We start from the raw sequence: 18,136 nt of genomic DNA on the forward strand, positions 1-18,136 counted from the left end.
GCCACTGGGCCTGAGATACGTGTTGTGTTCATTTATATTACAGTAATATAGTCGTGAATGTTACTTTGTGAAAACACCCTGGGAAGGTTTAATGTAATAGTCTGGTTTCTGAGTGTTATTGTAATAGGCAATCAATTAAGCCAATAGTCCAGGCACATAGTCTTAATACTGTATTATTTTATAATACACAACGTGTACATGTATTGTAAAGTTTTTAGTAAAATTCTATTCCAATTAAATTAATGTTAAATATCTTCAATCGTGTTTCACAAACAGAATTTAAAATGAAGACTCGTTCAGCCATACCACCACCCCCACAGTATTATAATTGATAGTTCCTTGTTTTCTTCAAATGTTTTTGCTGCACTAATGCAAATGTGTAAAACCAATATTGAAGGATTTAGCAAGGTAAACATGAAGTTTAAATAAAAGGAATTTCATTGTCCACACTATACAACAAATCAATACATCCATGTAGCCATTCATTATAGAGGTCCATTTACCTTGTTCCACAAAGAGGACATTTTGAATCAATAATGACAAACAATGTTCACTTAGTACCAGTAGTACCAGTAGGATGCAAACATTGCAATTATTCAATCAGCTCAGAAACGTGGATCAATAACGAGTTGAGGCGACTGAAATACAGAGGGCGCCTCTCTGTGGCAACTAAATGATTCAGCTGGCCTTTTGCATTAACTGAAATTTAAAAACTTGCGGATGATGAACCTCCTGGACTTTCCTGTTGGCAAAATATAAACATTAAAAATGATCTTCATGTGAACTTCAGTTTGTTTATTATTATTTGTTTGATTATTCGAACAGTGACTTGTCATTGGTCAACTCGCTTGCGTACGTCCTTGCGTTGCGTCTTTAATAGGAACTACGCTTTACTATCTGTGTACATGGTTCTGCCAATACACATTTTACTGTGAGTTATCACAATCTATAGATGCTGATTTCAACTGCATTGTGTTATAGGCTGTATAATGTCTCCTTGGTGATAGCTAGCATCTGATACAACAGTTTGAGTGTAACTAATGAGATATCATCGCTATGTATAGTTTCCATGACAACATTTCATTCGGACGCCCACAGTTTAAATGTTCTATCATATGATGCCGTTGCTATGTACTGTCCGTCAGATGAAATATCCGCACCCATCACCTTACTGTCGTGTCCGGCAAGGGTTGCTATTGGTGCCCAGCCGGGGTGAGCCCACACCTTGGCTTTACTGTCATGGGAACATGTTAGAAGGTACTCACCCGATGTACCTAAAAAATGCAGATTAAAAAAAAACAACTGTAACTTAATGCAAAAAATAGTCAAATTCACTGGAAGTCAATGTGTTTTTCGTACCCTTTTTATAAGTGAAAATTATTATTATTTTTTTTTAAATCTTGATTAACTTTATCACAACTACAAAATGGCCTATTCGGTCTTTTTTTAAAATAATCTTAATTTTTCATGTATTTTGGGGGGAAATACATCTTTTATAAAAATTATTTGACTGACCTTCGAACTTGACCCCTGACACTAAGTTTTGATGCGCTGGTATTGTGTAAACTGACTTTCTTTGTCTTAAATCCCATATTTTGACAGAATTATCTCCACTACCTGTTGCTACAGAATACCTTAATAAGATACATGATAAAATGTTAATAATAATTTGTTAGTTAAGCTTGGTCTACACTATCAAACTTTATGTGACAAAAAAATGTGATGTCATATCACTACCATATGATGTCATATCACTACCATATGATGTCATATCACTACCATATGATGTCATATCACTAATCACTACCATATTCGGGTACATCACACTTTTTTTGTCACATAAAGTTTGATAGTGTAGACAGAGCTTTAGTACAATGATCTTTACTTCATTCACACAGTGAAATTATTTAGTGATTTATATTGAGAAACTAACCTCCGTTCACACATTACAATACACATAAATACATACAACATCTTAGTATTTATCATTGATTTGGTTGTCCATTTGAGATCTAGTGTGAATCTACCTTTACATACTGTTAATAATAAAATCCTTACCCATTAGGTGAGCAGTTGATAGAAAGAACCGACTGCAAATGTCCATCAAGGAACATAACACAACGACCTGTCCTTAAATCCCATATACGTCCAAATGCATCTAGACCACTGTAAGGCAATTGACTTAATATTCAATTGAAAATGTTCAATCAAGGAATCTTGCCTACCGTCTCTTGCCTTTTCATGCACTGATTATCAGTCATTTTTATTTATTTCACCTTATTTATAGAGGGTGACCTTAAACAATCAAGGGGTGAGTTATGATACCTGTGCGACAGTGGCTCAGTGTATGAACTAGTACACCGGAGTAACCCACTACTCGTCTTGAAAGATGATGTATTAGGTTCTTTAACACATTGTTACACTTTGACAATTTTCTTTGGATTAAAGCCACAGCGAACAAACCATAGCAATTACTTTATTACCATCTTCATACAGATGCACTAACAATATATTTAAGTAAATGTATTTATACTGGTCCTCAAGCTTAACTGGAAACTGAGGAAATTTGGATTAGGCCCTCCCCAGACCCATGCCAGTTATACAAATATTTTTTTTTTATAACATTTATTTACAAACTATTGACAAAAAGGAAAGGAAAAATACAATGCATATAATAGAATGATAATAGGTCAGAGAATGAAGACAGACATCTTAAGGTGGGCGAGCCTTAATAAATAATAATTAAATAAAAAATACAGGGTGGTATAGTAGTTACTTTGAGTTGAAATATATTGTAGAGAAAAGAGACCTTACCCAGTAGCCACTAATGAGCCATCACATTGAAAGTCTATGCAGTACACTTCTTTACTGTGTCCTTCCTGGTGGAGTATTTCTTCCTGTACCTCCAGGTCCCATAACCTCCAGGATTTATCATAACTGTTAAAACAAAGCATTAATTTATTTTTATTAATTAATTTGGTTAATTTTTATTTAACGAAGCTGGAATGTTGGCCCATAAACAAAAAATAGGCTCTCAGAATTTGTAAGCATATTAGAATAAGTATAGATGACTTAAGCATTGTCTACACTATCAAACTTTATGTGACAACAAAAATATGATGTGCCCAAATATGGACATGATGTCATCTTATCACTACCATATTTGGGCACATCACACTTTTTTTTTAATAGTTTGATAGTGTGGAGAGAGCTTTACATTACAAGTTGATTTTTTAACACTTACAATGTACCAAGTAATCATTAAGATGGAACCAAATAATGCACATCACATGATACGTAATCAACCAATCAAATGGTGTGTTTTAAAATATATTATGCACATCATAAGCAACAAATAGATAAGACAGAAATACTAGCATTTCTGGATATTGGAGTTTGATTAATGTTTATTTGAAAGTTGGTTTTCAAATCCACTTTTCCACATGTATTGCAAGCTGTTTTATGAATGACGACATTAACATGCTGACATGTCATCAAGGTCATCTTACCACGCTGTTCCCAGAAATCTTCCCGACGGATGAAACTCAATTCTCGCTACCCTAGCATCATGACCTTCGACATTTGCGAGTGGTTCTTCACTGAGAGAAACAAAAATAAATGTATAACGTAATAAATGGCAAGTATACATTGGTGGCTCAGGCAGAATGGGTCACTTTAAGGTCTACACTTACTATCAAACTTTATGTGACAAAAAAAAGTGTGATATGCCCAAATATGGTAGTGATATGACATCATCATGACCATATATGGGCACATCACATTTTTTTTTGTCACATAAAGTGTGATAGTGTTGCAAAAACTTTACACATGGGTACAATCTGCAGAAATATTATATACTTTAAAACATTTAATATAAAATTGGTACGAAACTTGCAACATGATTGGAATAGAAATGAACTAACCTATCAAGTGACCATAACTTAACAGAACCATCAGTTGCGCAAGAAGCCATACAGAACGTGGATTCATCCCGACCAATCGTTGCTTGTGGATGAAATACAATGCCGCCAACATTATGATTGTGACCTATTAATTAAAACAATATTCCTGCTACAAAATCATAACATAGCAACTTGAATATTAAATAGAATTAACAATATCATAAGTAGCTTGTATATATTAACAAAAATCATATGCAATTTCCGTACCTCTCAAAGTCCTTATTGGCTTAAATTCTGGAACAGACCATAGTTTAATTAGACCAGACCTACAATGCAACAAAATTAAATATTTTATATATATATATCATGGCAACAAAACATTTTTTCGTACAATCAAAGTATCATTATTTGAATGGAAAATAAATTGTATTTACCAAGATGAGGTTGCTAAAACTTGTGAATTTGGGCTAAACCGACAGAAAGATATTGGTCTGGTATCGCCAATCTCACTACCAATAGCTGTTATATTCTGCAAATAATGAAATATACATTAGTTTGTGATACAAGCTTCACATGTGAAACACATGTGATGCTGTATCACAAACTTTGCCTATAATACGGGTAAAATGTAGATACAGTACCAATAATCGGACATAATCAAAAGTATTTTAACAATCAGTCATTCCATACATTTTACAAAACAATGATTTACCCGTAGCTTATTGTGAAGTTCCTGCTTCTTGGCATGTCTTACTGTATCTGGCACTTGTAGTACCTGTCTAGATTCAGCTATTCTCTGCTGCGCCCTCGGTAAGGAATATTTTGCAATCCACTGTCGAGCGGACTTTAAACTCTGTGGCCCTTCATGGTACCATGTTTTGTTGTCCTCCTGTTAAAGCAAACATGTTTATTCTGTAATAATTTGTAATATAAGAATTGAAAATAATAACTAATAACTTACCAAGAAGAAAAATCTTAGAAGTCCATTCTTTTAAAGAAATTCTTTTGATAAAGCTTGGTTGCCAATGAGATACAACACAACTCAAGAAATTTGACCAATCATGACAGGAAGGACTATCTAAAGTGTGGTTGGTCAACTAACTTACGTTGCATCGTATGCCTTTGTACATGTATACTCCGTACACGTTCACAATGTTTACTCCAGTAATCAACAAGGTATTCTCACAAGGCTTACTGCAGTAATCAGAAGACATTGTCTTCTCACAAGGCTTACCGCAGTAATCAACTAGGTGACATGGTATTCTCACAAGGCTTACTGCAGTAATCAACTAGGTGACATGATATTCTTACAAGGCTTACCGCAGTAATCAACTAGGTGACATGGTATTCTCACAAGGCTTACTGCAGTAATCAACTAGGTGACATGGTATTCTCACAAGGCTTACTGCAGTAATCAAATAGGTACAGAAAGGTACCAACCTCTTTTTGTTTCTTCTCCTTCTCAACTTCTTTTTGGATTAATATGTTCAAGCCAGCACTACCAATTAACGACAGCTTCTGTCTCAATCGCTCCCTTCTGTCTGCTGCATCCTCAGCAAATAAACCTAGAAAAAAAAAGTACAATAAACAACAATGAATAATTTGCGTAATAGTAGAGAGGCCAAATACACAAAAGTCCTCTATAAAAAGTTTGGGGGGCATTTTTTGTTAATAGCAGGCAACCATGTTGAATGTATCCTTTGTGGGGTGACAAAAACGATAGGGGTGGATGCCATCTTCAGTTTTGGGTTTTAAGGTCAGTTTATGTGGTCAAGAGGTCAAACAAGGTCAAAATATAGGATTTTTTTGTATTCACGGAAAATCATCTACATCATCAGATCTATCCAAAAAGGTATATATGAAGATCAACTGATGCTTCATATTATAGTACATTTAATTTTACACATAAAAACATAGGAAATTAAATATAAAAGTGTCATTTTCTCAAAATGTTGTTTTCACATATTTTCTGTAAAGTACACACAGTTTTTTAATAGGCTTTTCCCAGTCTGTTGTAAATTTGTCTTTTTCATGTTGTCCACCAGTCATCGTTTTGATTTTTGTCGGAAAAAAATAGGTCAAGTGTTATATGTATGAAACGCCATATGTGCCAAATGATTGGTCTTTTACTACAGTATAATATTAATATTACCTATAATAATGTAATACAGTAATATTTAGAAATTTGTTTTTAGAAAAATTATTAATATTACCTATAATAATGTAATAATATTTAGAAATTTGTTTTTAGAAAAATTTCGAAAACAGAGACCCCCTATATGACCTAATGTCGAGATGTTTTTGTTTGGGTCAGAGACCCCCTATAATGTAATTATTTAAACATTGTTTTCATTATTTCAATGATACAAGTTTTTATTGAAGTTTGTTGTTTCAAGAAATCTCGAAAGAGAAACCTGGGTATCGAGTCTTTGTTTTCAAAAACTCTAACTATTGGACTTTATCAAGGTTGGAAGGAGTGGTAATTGGGGACTTCTTCTTGAGGCCTTCGCATCTATGCTATCATGGCTGACGGTGATAACAAATATAAAACTCCTTAAGTAATTAAGAAGTCCTTTATACACATAGATAAAGACGGTTTTAACGTTATTTACAAACATTACGTTACGTACTGTGTCCAGGTATGAAATCCATCTCTCCCAAAAAGTAAACGCACTTGAAGAGGACAACGTCATGCGACAAATCAAATTCCAGCTATCCATTCTTATTCATATGAGATCGTTTAAAGTTTCTTGGCCTAACAACCCTGTATGAATTCATGGTGACTTGATTGAAAATTTTCAAAAGATTTCGAGGGTGTAGCCAAGGAAGACTTCCTTCAAATAAGATGCAATCTAAGCAGAAATACACGAGGACATCAGCTTAGACTTTTTAAACCTAAATTTCACAAAGGACTGATAAGAGATCCACTTTTTCACAATTAGTAATTATATATTTTAATAGTTTTTCAACCAAAGTCGTCATTTCTGAAACCACCAACACATTTAAAAACCGATTGAATTCGTTGTAGAAATGAGGTTAAAAGGGTAAACAAATTTACCTATCTAAACTATCAGAACCAATATTCTAAACACTGAGTGGATGATTGATCAATTCAAAATAGAATCATTGGTATAACAAGAAACGCTGTAATTCATTGATAGGTTCTGCATGACATGGTCAGACTGATCACGAATCACACATAATACACAATATTCTTTCGAACTGACAGATGATAAGGAAGATCTTATATTTAAAGTAACAACTTATTGAAAGAAAAAAAACAGTAGAACTTAGAACTTCATGAGCCACTGAGAAAGCATATAAAAACTGACAGAAAATCTGCTGATCAACCATTGTTTTTTATTTTTTATTTTATTTTATTCAATTTCCAGGTAACATACAAAAATCATAAACAAGGTACGGCATCATTCAACAAAACAGAACAAAAGTACTATCAGCACCTGCGGGTAACCAAAAGTGGATCAGTTCAAAAGAACTGCACTGTCGAGTGGCTTTCCCAACTAATAGTACAAAAAACGCAATAGACATAAAAACACAGTGATAGTCTAGATGAATTCGATATCAGTAATACATTTTTTCAGATCCCTTCTAAACCCCCCAAAGTTAAACAGGACTTTGTTACGAACTTCATGCGGGATACATTCCCATATTCGAGGGAAATTAACAAACAGGGAGTATTTAAATGCATTAGTTCTAGCATACATGTGTTTAAAGGTGAGGGACTCTGGATACCGAGAATTAATTGTAAGGTATTCAAATATATCAAAATCAATTAAATTATGCAAACACTTAACTACAAAAATTATACTATGAAATTTCATTCTTTGAACCATATCTGGTAAATTTAGTATCTTAAGCCTGTCAGTGAAATCGCCTTGGAGTATGATCATAGCCCAATTTTAATATCTTTAACCAAATATGACTTCACATATCTTGATGGATGACGTTGAAATACCAACAGATGTTCCAGAAGAAAACTTACAGTAAAAACATGATGGTCATGCACTATAGGATGCAGTAAACATGGCTGTAAACATTTGGTGACTATGCAAGTATTTATGCAAGTTACCTAGATATTTCATCATTTTGTTGTATTTGATCATTACATTGGAAAGGGGTGGATAAAAGCAGTGACACGATTGAAAGGATAGTCCCAATGTACTAATCTGTACTTCCGTATGTGTTTTGGGCCACACTCATCGGTTTGGAGGAGAACAAATATCACACAGTTTTTAGACATTCTTTATGTCAATAACAAAGAGCTTGCAATTATACATGAAAGTTGATGTTAATTAATTATATGCACTTTGTAACAGTAGCCTTCAAAAGTATGGACGATGTCTGGTATAGTGAACAATAAAGTGGTTGAAAACCTATTAAGAATAATCTAACCAGCTTCCATGCCATTACAGGTTGCAGCACGTCATTATTTCCTGGTTATGGGAAGAGGTCATACTGGAAATCATTTGTAACGCATCCACTCCTTGTAAATGGAATTGATTAAGACTTTCCACGTACAGTGTACACTAAAGTTTAATATTGCCAAATATACAGTGTGGTACTCTTGAGCAGATAACTGTATAATAACAGACTACTCTTTGGTGCTACCTCCATCTAGACTCAGTGACCATATACCATTAACACTAGTGATATATATTTCCCTTAAATATTAAGTATTTCACTTCACTCAATAAATATTTAAGTACCTGTATTTCTACTTCGGGAAACACTTAAAATTAAAAAAACTCACCTATGGTGAATACAGACATCATAGAACCTAAACATACGAGCCAACTATCAGGCAGAGATCAGTATGTGGCCTAAATGAATCGGGTCGTTTGGAAGCCCCTAACCCAGTTGTCAGTTTGGAACTTGTTACATGTGTATGTAAACTAAAGAGCCAGATGAAGTTGTTACAGAAAGCATGCATATGTGGTTGTGATTCAATCGTTTGCCGTTACCCAGATGGCCAGTAGGCATTATATATCAGTGCTTGAAGAAATACCCACCTCAGAGCGTCACATCCTTCCATCCCAGAAAAATTTTGAATATTGGCATGTGCCCATGCCGCCCATTACTCCCAACCCACAAACCCTCTGTGACCGTTAACACCTTCCAGGAGTGACTCAAAAAGTTTAAAATCTTCCCAGTACAATTCTGGTCTTTTTGACACTACACTATAACCATCAGCCCAAGGCTATCATGAAAATTATATTTATTTCAATTATTACCGATAATTAACAGGTCTGTGCTCTATTTGACCTTATGACCTTGAAAATGACCTTTAAACTTGTAAGTTGAAAAATTGATGAACTTCACCATCTGCAGCAATATGTCAATAATGATCCAATAATGGTTACATTTCTTTTAATTAGCTTATATGTTGTTGAAAACAGCTTAAACCTCTATTTTACCATATTTGACCTTATAACCTTGAAAATGACCTTTGACCTGAAATTTGAGAGCGGCATCCACCCCTATCTTTTTTGTCATCCCATAAGGGATATATTCCACATGGTTGCCTGCTATTAACAGAAAATGCCCCCCATGATGAAAAAGCTCACACTGGCCACCCTACTATAATGGCTACGAGTGCTTACTGGCTAAACCCAAGGGGCCCCAGAGCTTAAGGAGCCACAGAGCATGAGCAGTCCAATGTAACTACCCAGCGTTGGAGGGCCCCTTAGGAGTGCTAAACCAGGGACCTTTGCCCTGTGCGTTACGCCACTGGTTATGTAATAGTAGTTTACCATCGTTTTATGGACTGTTTGTATTCAATTAACTGTATTCTGGATTGCGTTCTTAAAAGTGACGTCGTACATGCTTGATCATCCCAGTGGACAGTGCAGCAGTGAACAACTACGCAGCATTGGAGGGCCCCTTAGGAGTGCTAAACCAGGGGTCTTTTCCACCATGCATTACCCCACTGCAAATGACTGATTTCAATTTAATAATTCTTTTGGCAATAATTTGAAAATACTTTGAGCTCAACAAAGTGTCAGTTTTCCTAGCAGGGTGAATCTGTTATAATACAATTCTACATGCTTACATATTGGTTCTCCAATATCTCTTAATTTAGCTTTCACCATAGAATCATCAGTTGATATATGAAGGGTCCTTGCCTGAAAGAAAATAAAAACATTATTTTATAGAATGGATTTTTCAATGTTTTATACAATACATATTAAACACCAATAAATAAAAGAACAAACAAATCATAGATGGAGTTAATAAAATGTGAAAACAAACCTTTTTTCTTCTTGCGAACTCGGCTAACAAACTTTTCTTTTGTTCAGATGAATGTTCTTCTAGATTGAATGTTTCACCTGCAGGACAAATGAGCACAAGACAGTAAAATAAAGATACATTCACTTTCACTCGAAAACTACTTGTATATTTTAAACCACATTTCAATACAAAATTAATTTAAATTTGCACATGCATTGATGTTGTTATGCGCGATTTGAACGATTTGCGCAATTTGAAATTGCGCAAAAAAATCCTTGCGCAATTTGAAATTGCGCAAAGAATTCTTGCGCAATTTAAAATTGCGCAAGGATTTTTTTGCGCAATTTCAAATTGCGCAATCAACTTGCGCAATTTCAAATTGCGCAAGAAAATCTTTGCGCAATTTTAAATTGCGCTGCACAATTTGTAAATTGCGCAAGATAGTTCTTGCGCAATATGACACCTTTGCGCAATTTGAAAACGAACTGTAAATTTTCCCATACATGGCTAGGCTAGGCCTAGGCAGAGGAGTTTAAAATTTAGTATTTTATTATATAAATAAGACCATTTCAATGAAGATAATGTTTAAAACTCACTTTTTAAGTTTTTAATATTAGTTTAAGCTAGGCCATGTAACCTAGTCAGTATCAGTAGTCCAGACCCTAGCTAGGCTAGAGTAGTATAGACGGCCGCCCGCGCCGCGCCCGCCTGGTGGAACACCACCGCTTCGTTTCCCTTCGTCGGTTCTTCGACGGTATGCTAACTTATAACAATATTTGCAGTACTAAAATAAGGAAATGCGATATTTATCTTTAAGTTTGAATCATTCTTAGAAATTACTATAAAAATATGGGTGTGCATGATTTCACAATCTGTCGAAAAACCTTGCGCAATTTGCAGATTACTTGCGCAATTTAATACGTTGCTTGCGCAATTTGAAACACATGTTTCAATTCAAATTGCGCAAGGATTTTTTTTGCGCAATTTCAAATTGCGCAAATCGTTCAAATCGCGCATAACAATGTCAATACTCCACCTTTAGATATGTTAATGTTGCCTGCTAGAATCCCAGTAGTAATTGCGTCCTCTTTTGTTGCTTCTTTCCGCAACGCCTCCTCCAATGTTCCATAGTGAACTTTCTGTTTTTTTAGAACTGGACCAATGTCTTCGTCTGCCATTTTGATGCCTCTGAAATGAGAAAATGGGACAAAACAAAATTATTTACTTAATAAATAGGCCTATTGAATTTTCGTTCCCTCGGGCTGGCCTTACTCCTTTTGAACACACTAAAGTTACTCTTAAATAATGTAGACAATTTTGTTGTTTTATTTTCCATCAGTTCTAGGCTAGGCCCTAGAAGGTCTACTTTACACGTGATATCTGATGCTCTCATACGGCGGGTTGCCCACTGCAAATAAGCTTGTGTGAAAGCAGTCTCACTGGGCCTAGCTTTCGAAGCTAATAATTCACATAAAAATAACTTTATTTATTTTATACAAACTACATCCTTATCATTACTTATAATTTCACATAACGGTCTACAATTCTTGTAGGTATCGTAAGCTTACCAGATTTTAAATTGAAAAACAATAATAGACAGAGGGTTCAAAAAATGTTTTGAAGAACGTCGTTCAAACGCGCCGTGTGTAGATGGCGCCCTACAGTTTTATAATATTTTTTATAAACAAAACACACTTGCCATGACTTGGCCTAAAATTTGGGAAATTTGTCATTGTTTATAGTAATTAAGATTTAATTAATAGTAAGGTGTGTGTTGTTTTATTTAATAATAAACTGTTTGTTTTTCGTTAACACCCTATTTCTAATAAAAAAATAATAGGTCTAGCTAGGATATAACTGTAGGCCCTAAAAATAATACATACTCTAGGCCCAGGGCCTAGTTTTTTAAAGGAGGCCTACCCGGCAATATGTGTGTAAGCATGAGGCAAACTTTTTAAAGGAAGTGATCATTTTAATTCTACAGGGCTTTTCATTAAATACAACATTGTTGTGTTTTTGGGACATTTTAGTGGTGATATGTCAGATTGGCCAAGTTGGGGAAAATAATAAATTTAAGTTGATTAATCCAGTAAACATTTACTCATCAATTTTTTTATGTGTAGCGACAATGGACATTCGGGAAAAGATAGTTATACTTTATGGAAGTGAAACCGGAACAGCTGAGGATGTTGCGGAACGAGCAACTAGGCAAGCAAGAAGACGGTTCTACCATACCAGGGTGATGCCTCTTGATTTGTACCCTATTGTAAGTAGGCCTAGCCCTATGATATTACAAACAGGTCAAGCAAAAAAACATTTTCCTGTACAAATTACTGTACTGCGTGATAGGATCTCTATCCATCAAACCTTTTGGTAGCTGTTGGTGGCTTCTTTCCATTTGGCAATGTATGTACACAACTTACTCTATTAACTATATTGTTAAAATCATTCAAATTCTTTAATGTGAAAATTTGTAAAAAGCCAGCTTCTTTTTTTATTTTATAGTCAAACCTTATCAACGAAACTTTAGTGGTTTTTGTGTGCTCAACTACAGGAGATGGTGAAGAACCACAAAATATGAAAGCAAGTATTAACATAAATTCAAATATTACTCTCTAACAACAAGTTATTTTTTAATTGGGGTCTTTGATTAGACCTATAAAGCTCTGTCTACACTATCAAACTTTATGTGACGAACAAAATGTGATGTGCTCATGGACACGATATGATGTATATCGCATATTTGGCCGCATCACACTTTTTTTTCAAACTAGTTTGATAGTGTAGGAAATTGATAATAATAATCCATGGTTGAAAATTAGAATATGTTTGTTTGATTCAATTTTAAAGAATTTCTGGAAGTTCATAATGAGAAGGGGTTTACCTGTAAACTCACTGGACAATATTCAGTTTGCTGTTCTTGGTCTTGGTGACTCCTCCTACCAGAAGTAAGTTAAAGAGGAAGATATGATAGAAGATGAGGAGGATGACAAAGCTAATTGTGATTAGGAGGATGATGATGTGGGTAGTGTCTGATGATAATAAATGATGTTGATGGCATGATGCTGATAAAGTTTACCGTAATGTGAATGATGATATTTATGAGTATTGTTAATTATGGTGATTTAAAGAGATGCAAACAAAATATATAAAGGTGTGATTTATTTTGTTACAGGTTCAATTATATTGCTAAAAAACTGTTTAGAAGACTACAGCAACTGGGAGGAAAAGCTGTTGTTCCCTTGGGTCTAGCAGATGATATGCATGATTTAGGGTAGGTACAGTAGCCTAGATCCATTGTTCCCCTGTACTGAGTCCAGCGGATTATCTCCATACTTTAGGGTAGGTACGGTAGCCTAGATCTCTGGGAGGAAAAGATGTTGTTCCCCTGGGTCTAGCGGATGATCTGCATGATTTATGGTAGGTAGCCTAGATCTCTGGCAGGATGAATTTCATAGTTATTAAATATGGTAATGTTGTTTTTTTTCCTCCAGTTCTGATGCTGTTGTTGATCCGTGGTTAAAAGCATTATGGGAAAAACTTTCAAATCTATATCCTCTTCCTCCTGATGTCAAAATCCTACCTCCAGACCACATGTAAGTTTGAATAAAAAAAAAAACAAGCACACATTTTGCTAACCTCTTTGACCCAGATTCAACTCCCTAAGCTAATGAATTTTATATTTTGACATACATTTTATTCATCTCTCCATTAATACACCTTATCATTTTCTTTTACAGACCTGATCCATACTACAGAATAACTATTAGTGATGAGCAAACAGATGACAATTCATCCAACCCAATTCAAAATGGAATCTCCCAGTCTCAGACTCATCCATTCTTTGCCAGGGTGATTTCAAATGATCGTGTAACAGCGATTGATCATTTCCAAGATGTCCGACTAGTTAAGATGGATATAGCTGATTCTGGCATAAGGTGACAGGACAGTAGTAGAACCCATTCTGGACTTTAAAAGTATTTTGTTAATTTCATGGGAAAATAAAAGTGTTTCAAAGGAGAGTTTGTACTGTATGTTCATTAAGTAAGAACCTATTCTTTGGGACACCCCTATAAGGGGACACATTGTTGGGTCCAGAAGGTGTCCCCTTATTGGAAGGGTTTTACTATAATTCATTACATATTCAGTCTCCCACCAAAAAATCAGGTAGAAAAGTACAATAATATTATTGGTACATTTACAGTTATGATCCTGGAGATGTGGTCCATATACAGCCGCAGAATTCCGCAGATACGGTTCAACGATTCCTAAACATGGTGCAAGTAGGCTCTAATCAACATATTCAAATTAGTTCAAATGATCCTGGTAAGATATCACGATAATAATGAGAAAAAAAAGTCTATGCAAATACCATAAAAAAAAATTTGTAACTAAAGACTTAAACTCTGTTCACACTATCAAACTTTATGTGACAACAAAATGTGATGTGCCCATATATGGACATGATGATGCCATATCACTACCATGTTTGGGCATATCACACTTATTTTGATAGTGTAGACAGAGCTTTAATTCCAGTTCTTCCTTTTTTTCAGACCATCCACTACCTCATCCATGGCTTCTTCAGTCACGTTGTACAGTGTGGCAACTTGTTCAAAACTATCTAGATATTAATAGCATTCCAAGGCGTTCATTCTTTGAAATTCTTGCGTTGTTCTCCGATGATGAGATGGAGAAGGAAAAGCTAGAAGAGTTCTGTACTGCTGACGGGCAGGTAATTGTGTGGGGGTTGTAATGAATATTTCTGGATAAAGAGAAGAAGAAAATAAATGCAATAAATAATTGACAAAGGCTTATTAAAGCTTTGTCTGCATTATGAAATTATGAAATTATGGTCATCATCATGTCTATATATGGGCACATCATGTCTATATATGGGCACATCATGTCTATATATGGGCACATCATGTCTATATATGGGCACATCATGTCTATATATGGGCACATCATGTCTATATATGGGCACATCATATTACTTTTTTCACATACAATGTGATAGTGTAGACAGAGTCTTCTCATAAAGAAGTATCATACTACATGTACTAACAAATTAGTGTCTTGAATGTTATGTCGTCTAGTAGTTTCACATTCAACCATTTGAGCAACATTTTTCAGCTGATGTCAGTAAATCTTTAATATAATACTTTCTTGTTATCATAGGAAGAACTATTCTCATATTGCAATCGACCAAGGAGGACCATTTTAGAAGTGTTGGAAGACTTTCACAAGACAATTAGCAAAGTGCCATTAACATACCTAATGGATTTAATACCAGCCATCAAACCTAGATCTTTTTCAATAGCGTCATCTAATAAGGTAACAGAGTGTGTTTTTTAGTGTCTTCCATTTTCGTGATACTAAAACGGGTACACTGCCCAGGAAATATGTTGGTAAACAGAAATACTGTACATAGAGTACAGAGTTAATAGAAAAATGCATGGTTGAAATCAATAAAGTTATATTTCAAAACCATCTTGTAGGCTCTACCAACGGAGTTGCACATCCTCATGGCAGTGGTTAGGTACAGGAGTAAGTTGGTGAAACCAAGGGAAGGACTATGCTCAAATTGGCTGGCTAATTTAAATCTAAAAAATGGTAGGTATATGGTAGTACAGTTGACTCCTCCGGACTCTCTCTCAAAAATATTCTGAAACAGCCAGACATATTAAGCTCTGTCTACACTATTAAACTACAGTAGTTTGATAAAAAAGTGTGATGTGCCCAAATATGGTAGTTATGCTTAAAATTGTAGTGATATGACATCATCATGTCCATATATGGACACATCACATTTTTTTTTTACATAAAGTTTGATAGTGTAGACAGAGCATTGGCCATTTTTTAAAAATTACATTAAAACATAAAATAATGTACACTTTTAAATAGTGCATAATCTTTGTTCCTCTTTTCCTACTTAAGGTGAAGTTCGAATACCAATATGGGTGACAAAAAGCAATTTTAAATTTCCTACGCAACATACCCCTGTAATAATGGTTGGACCTGGAACAGGCTGTGCTCCTTTCAGATGTTTCCTACAAGAGAGAGCTAAAGAAAGTATAAAAGGTATAAATTATGTTTATTTATAAATAATGTTTTAGTTCTTTACACAATCTTCTGAAATAGTTACAATTTAATAAATTTATATTTTTATTTTTTTACACCTTTACACAGATAATGTATTGTTTTTTGGTTGCCGCTACGAAGCTAAAGATTTCCTATGCAAGGAAGACTGGAAACAGTTTGAAGAGAAAAACATTCTTAGATTATTTACAGCATTTTCAAGAGATCAGGTCTGAAATATGGTAGAGATTAGGTATAACGAAGGAAATCTAACAACAGGATGCTGAGCTCCTGAGATTAAATGGTTTATCTGTGGCTGCGACATGATCAGTTCCACATCCATTAACAGACACAGTGTGCCGTGGAGAATATTTACATAATACAGTACTGTTGGTATTTGTCGCAGCCAGACATAAGATCAAAGGACTGTTACGAGTTCCTATCTTGGCAAGGCGAGCTCAGTGTCCTGTTGTTAGATTGCCTTGGTATAACGCCGTACATTCATCATTCATTCAATATTATCAGAAATATATTCAACCTAAATTAATATATTATTATTAATATTTAATATTTTACAATATTATTACTTATGCTCATATATTTATGAGTATAAGATATTTAAGTGTTACATTTATTATTAATTTCCAGGAAGATAAAGTATATGTACAGCATAAGATAAAAGAGAATGGCACCCTCTTGTGGGAATTGATTCATTCTAGGGATGCATATTTATTTATTGCTGGGTAAGTGTAAACAGAACAATGGTATCTTTACAACTTTGAAATATGTTCTAGACTGAATTTTAACTTAATATTAATAAAAAGATAAATATTTGGCACATATGGCGTGTCATATGTATACTACTTGTAAACTTTAGTTTTCAGACAAAAATCGCAACGGTGCCCTCATCCATGACAGACTTTGATTTGTATAACCTGTCTAGCGCCCTCATCCATGACAGACTTAAATTTGTATAACCTGTCTAGCGCCCTCTATGATCCCATCAAGTTTGAAATAATATTCATAGGAGATACCACCAACAAAACAGCATTGTTTTTTTGATCTAGAAATTCCAAACAGATGCCAAATGGAGTAACAGATGCCCTCAAGGAGGTTATTCAACAGGAAGGTCACATGACCGCTGAACAAGCTAGTGAATACGTTACTAATTTAGAGAAAGTTAAACGCTTCCAGAAAGAAACGTGGAGTTGAGAAATGATAACTTGGTAAAGACTTAAGGCAGATAACGTCAATAGTGGTAGATGGACTGTGACTGTGAAGAAGATATTTGTTGTCAATTACAGTGAATAAGATTTATTGCCTAGTAGGAGAATACAATAAAAGTGGAATGAGCCAAAACAAAAGAAAACAACAAAAAACTCTAGCCTAAAATAATTGAGAAAAAACTTATTACTGCAAAATAAGCCAAGTCAGAAATAAATGTTGAGCTCCATGAATTACTTGCAGATAGTCCCAGCACAACAGGTATCCTACCATTGTCAGCAAAACACTAGACAATCCACTACCTGCAATATGAATATTAACACAAATAATGACATGAATGATTTATATGAAAATAAAAATCATCATCATAATATGATTAATTATCAATAGGGGCATATTGACTATATAACTATAATAAAGTAAGTTTTAATAAAAATAGAGGTGTTTATATTTTTATCTGAAATAAATGATGTAGCTTTTTTATAATTCATTCAATTTCCAATTAAACAATACAATCCAGAAAAATAACGTTGAATACATCGTCTCAAAATAAGAATAATTAATTGACTACTACACAAGAAATCGTATCCGAAACAGAAGGTAGAGAGACAATCTAGCCGGCGACTTTTGCTAACTTTACAGGCCTATTATGTGCTCAGCGGGGTCCCTATTAAAAAGGG

At 34.6% G+C, this 18,136-nt stretch overlaps 2 protein-coding genes across 2 annotated transcripts; one reads left to right on the forward strand and one right to left on the reverse strand.

Annotated features, from left to right (window-relative positions):
* Nucleotides 1–730: 730 nt before the first annotated feature.
* Nucleotides 731–11,792, reverse strand: LOC140047093 (U4/U6 small nuclear ribonucleoprotein Prp4-like). The gene is made up of 14 exons (XM_072091908.1): nt 11,720–11,792; nt 11,188–11,339; nt 10,173–10,249; nt 9,973–10,045; nt 5,343–5,467; nt 4,615–4,791; nt 4,337–4,431; nt 4,170–4,228; nt 3,924–4,047; nt 3,510–3,599; nt 2,815–2,937; nt 2,059–2,166; nt 1,516–1,634; nt 731–1,274 (listed from the first exon to the last, which is right to left on the reverse strand). The coding sequence occupies exons 2-14, from the start codon at nt 11,327–11,329 to the stop codon at nt 1,081–1,083; spliced, it is 1,506 nt and encodes a 501-aa protein (XP_071948009.1). The 5' UTR covers nt 11,330–11,339; nt 11,720–11,792; the 3' UTR covers nt 731–1,080.
* Nucleotides 11,793–11,839: 47 nt separating this feature from the next.
* Nucleotides 11,840–17,895, forward strand: LOC140046210 (NADPH-dependent diflavin oxidoreductase 1-like). The gene is made up of 15 exons (XM_072090776.1): nt 11,840–11,918; nt 12,275–12,417; nt 12,657–12,734; nt 13,002–13,099; nt 13,327–13,425; nt 13,646–13,747; nt 13,892–14,089; nt 14,356–14,477; nt 14,708–14,886; nt 15,333–15,488; nt 15,653–15,767; nt 16,092–16,235; nt 16,344–16,462; nt 16,881–16,975; nt 17,300–17,895. The coding sequence occupies exons 2-15, from the start codon at nt 12,280–12,282 to the stop codon at nt 17,442–17,444; spliced, it is 1,788 nt and encodes a 595-aa protein (XP_071946877.1). The 5' UTR covers nt 11,840–11,918; nt 12,275–12,279; the 3' UTR covers nt 17,445–17,895.
* Nucleotides 17,896–18,136: the final 241 nt, after the last annotated feature.

The sequence above is a fragment of the Antedon mediterranea genome, chromosome 4, assembly GCF_964355755.1.
Source record: "Antedon mediterranea chromosome 4, ecAntMedi1.1, whole genome shotgun sequence".
NCBI lineage: Eukaryota > Metazoa > Echinodermata > Crinoidea > Comatulida > Antedonidae > Antedon > Antedon mediterranea.

Coding starts and splice junctions, on each gene's coding strand:
- LOC140047093 (XM_072091908.1), bottom strand. CDS start 11,329: ATGGCAGACGAAGACATTGGTCCAGTTCTAAAAAAACAGAAAGTTCAC. Junction 1,635..2,058: donor ATCAACTGCTCACCTAATGG/GTAAGGATTTTA, acceptor TATCTTATTAAG/GTATTCTGTAGCAACAGGTA. Junction 1,275..1,515: donor GTCAGGGGTCAAGTTCGAAG/GTCAGTCAAATA, acceptor TGCATTTTTTAG/GTACATCGGGTGAGTACCTT.
- LOC140046210 (XM_072090776.1), top strand. CDS start 12,280: ATGGACATTCGGGAAAAGATAGTTATACTTTATGGAAGTGAAACCGGA. Junction 15,768..16,091: donor TAATTTAAATCTAAAAAATG/GTAGGTATATGG, acceptor TTCCTACTTAAG/GTGAAGTTCGAATACCAATA. Junction 16,463..16,880: donor CAGCATTTTCAAGAGATCAG/GTCTGAAATATG, acceptor ATTAATTTCCAG/GAAGATAAAGTATATGTACA.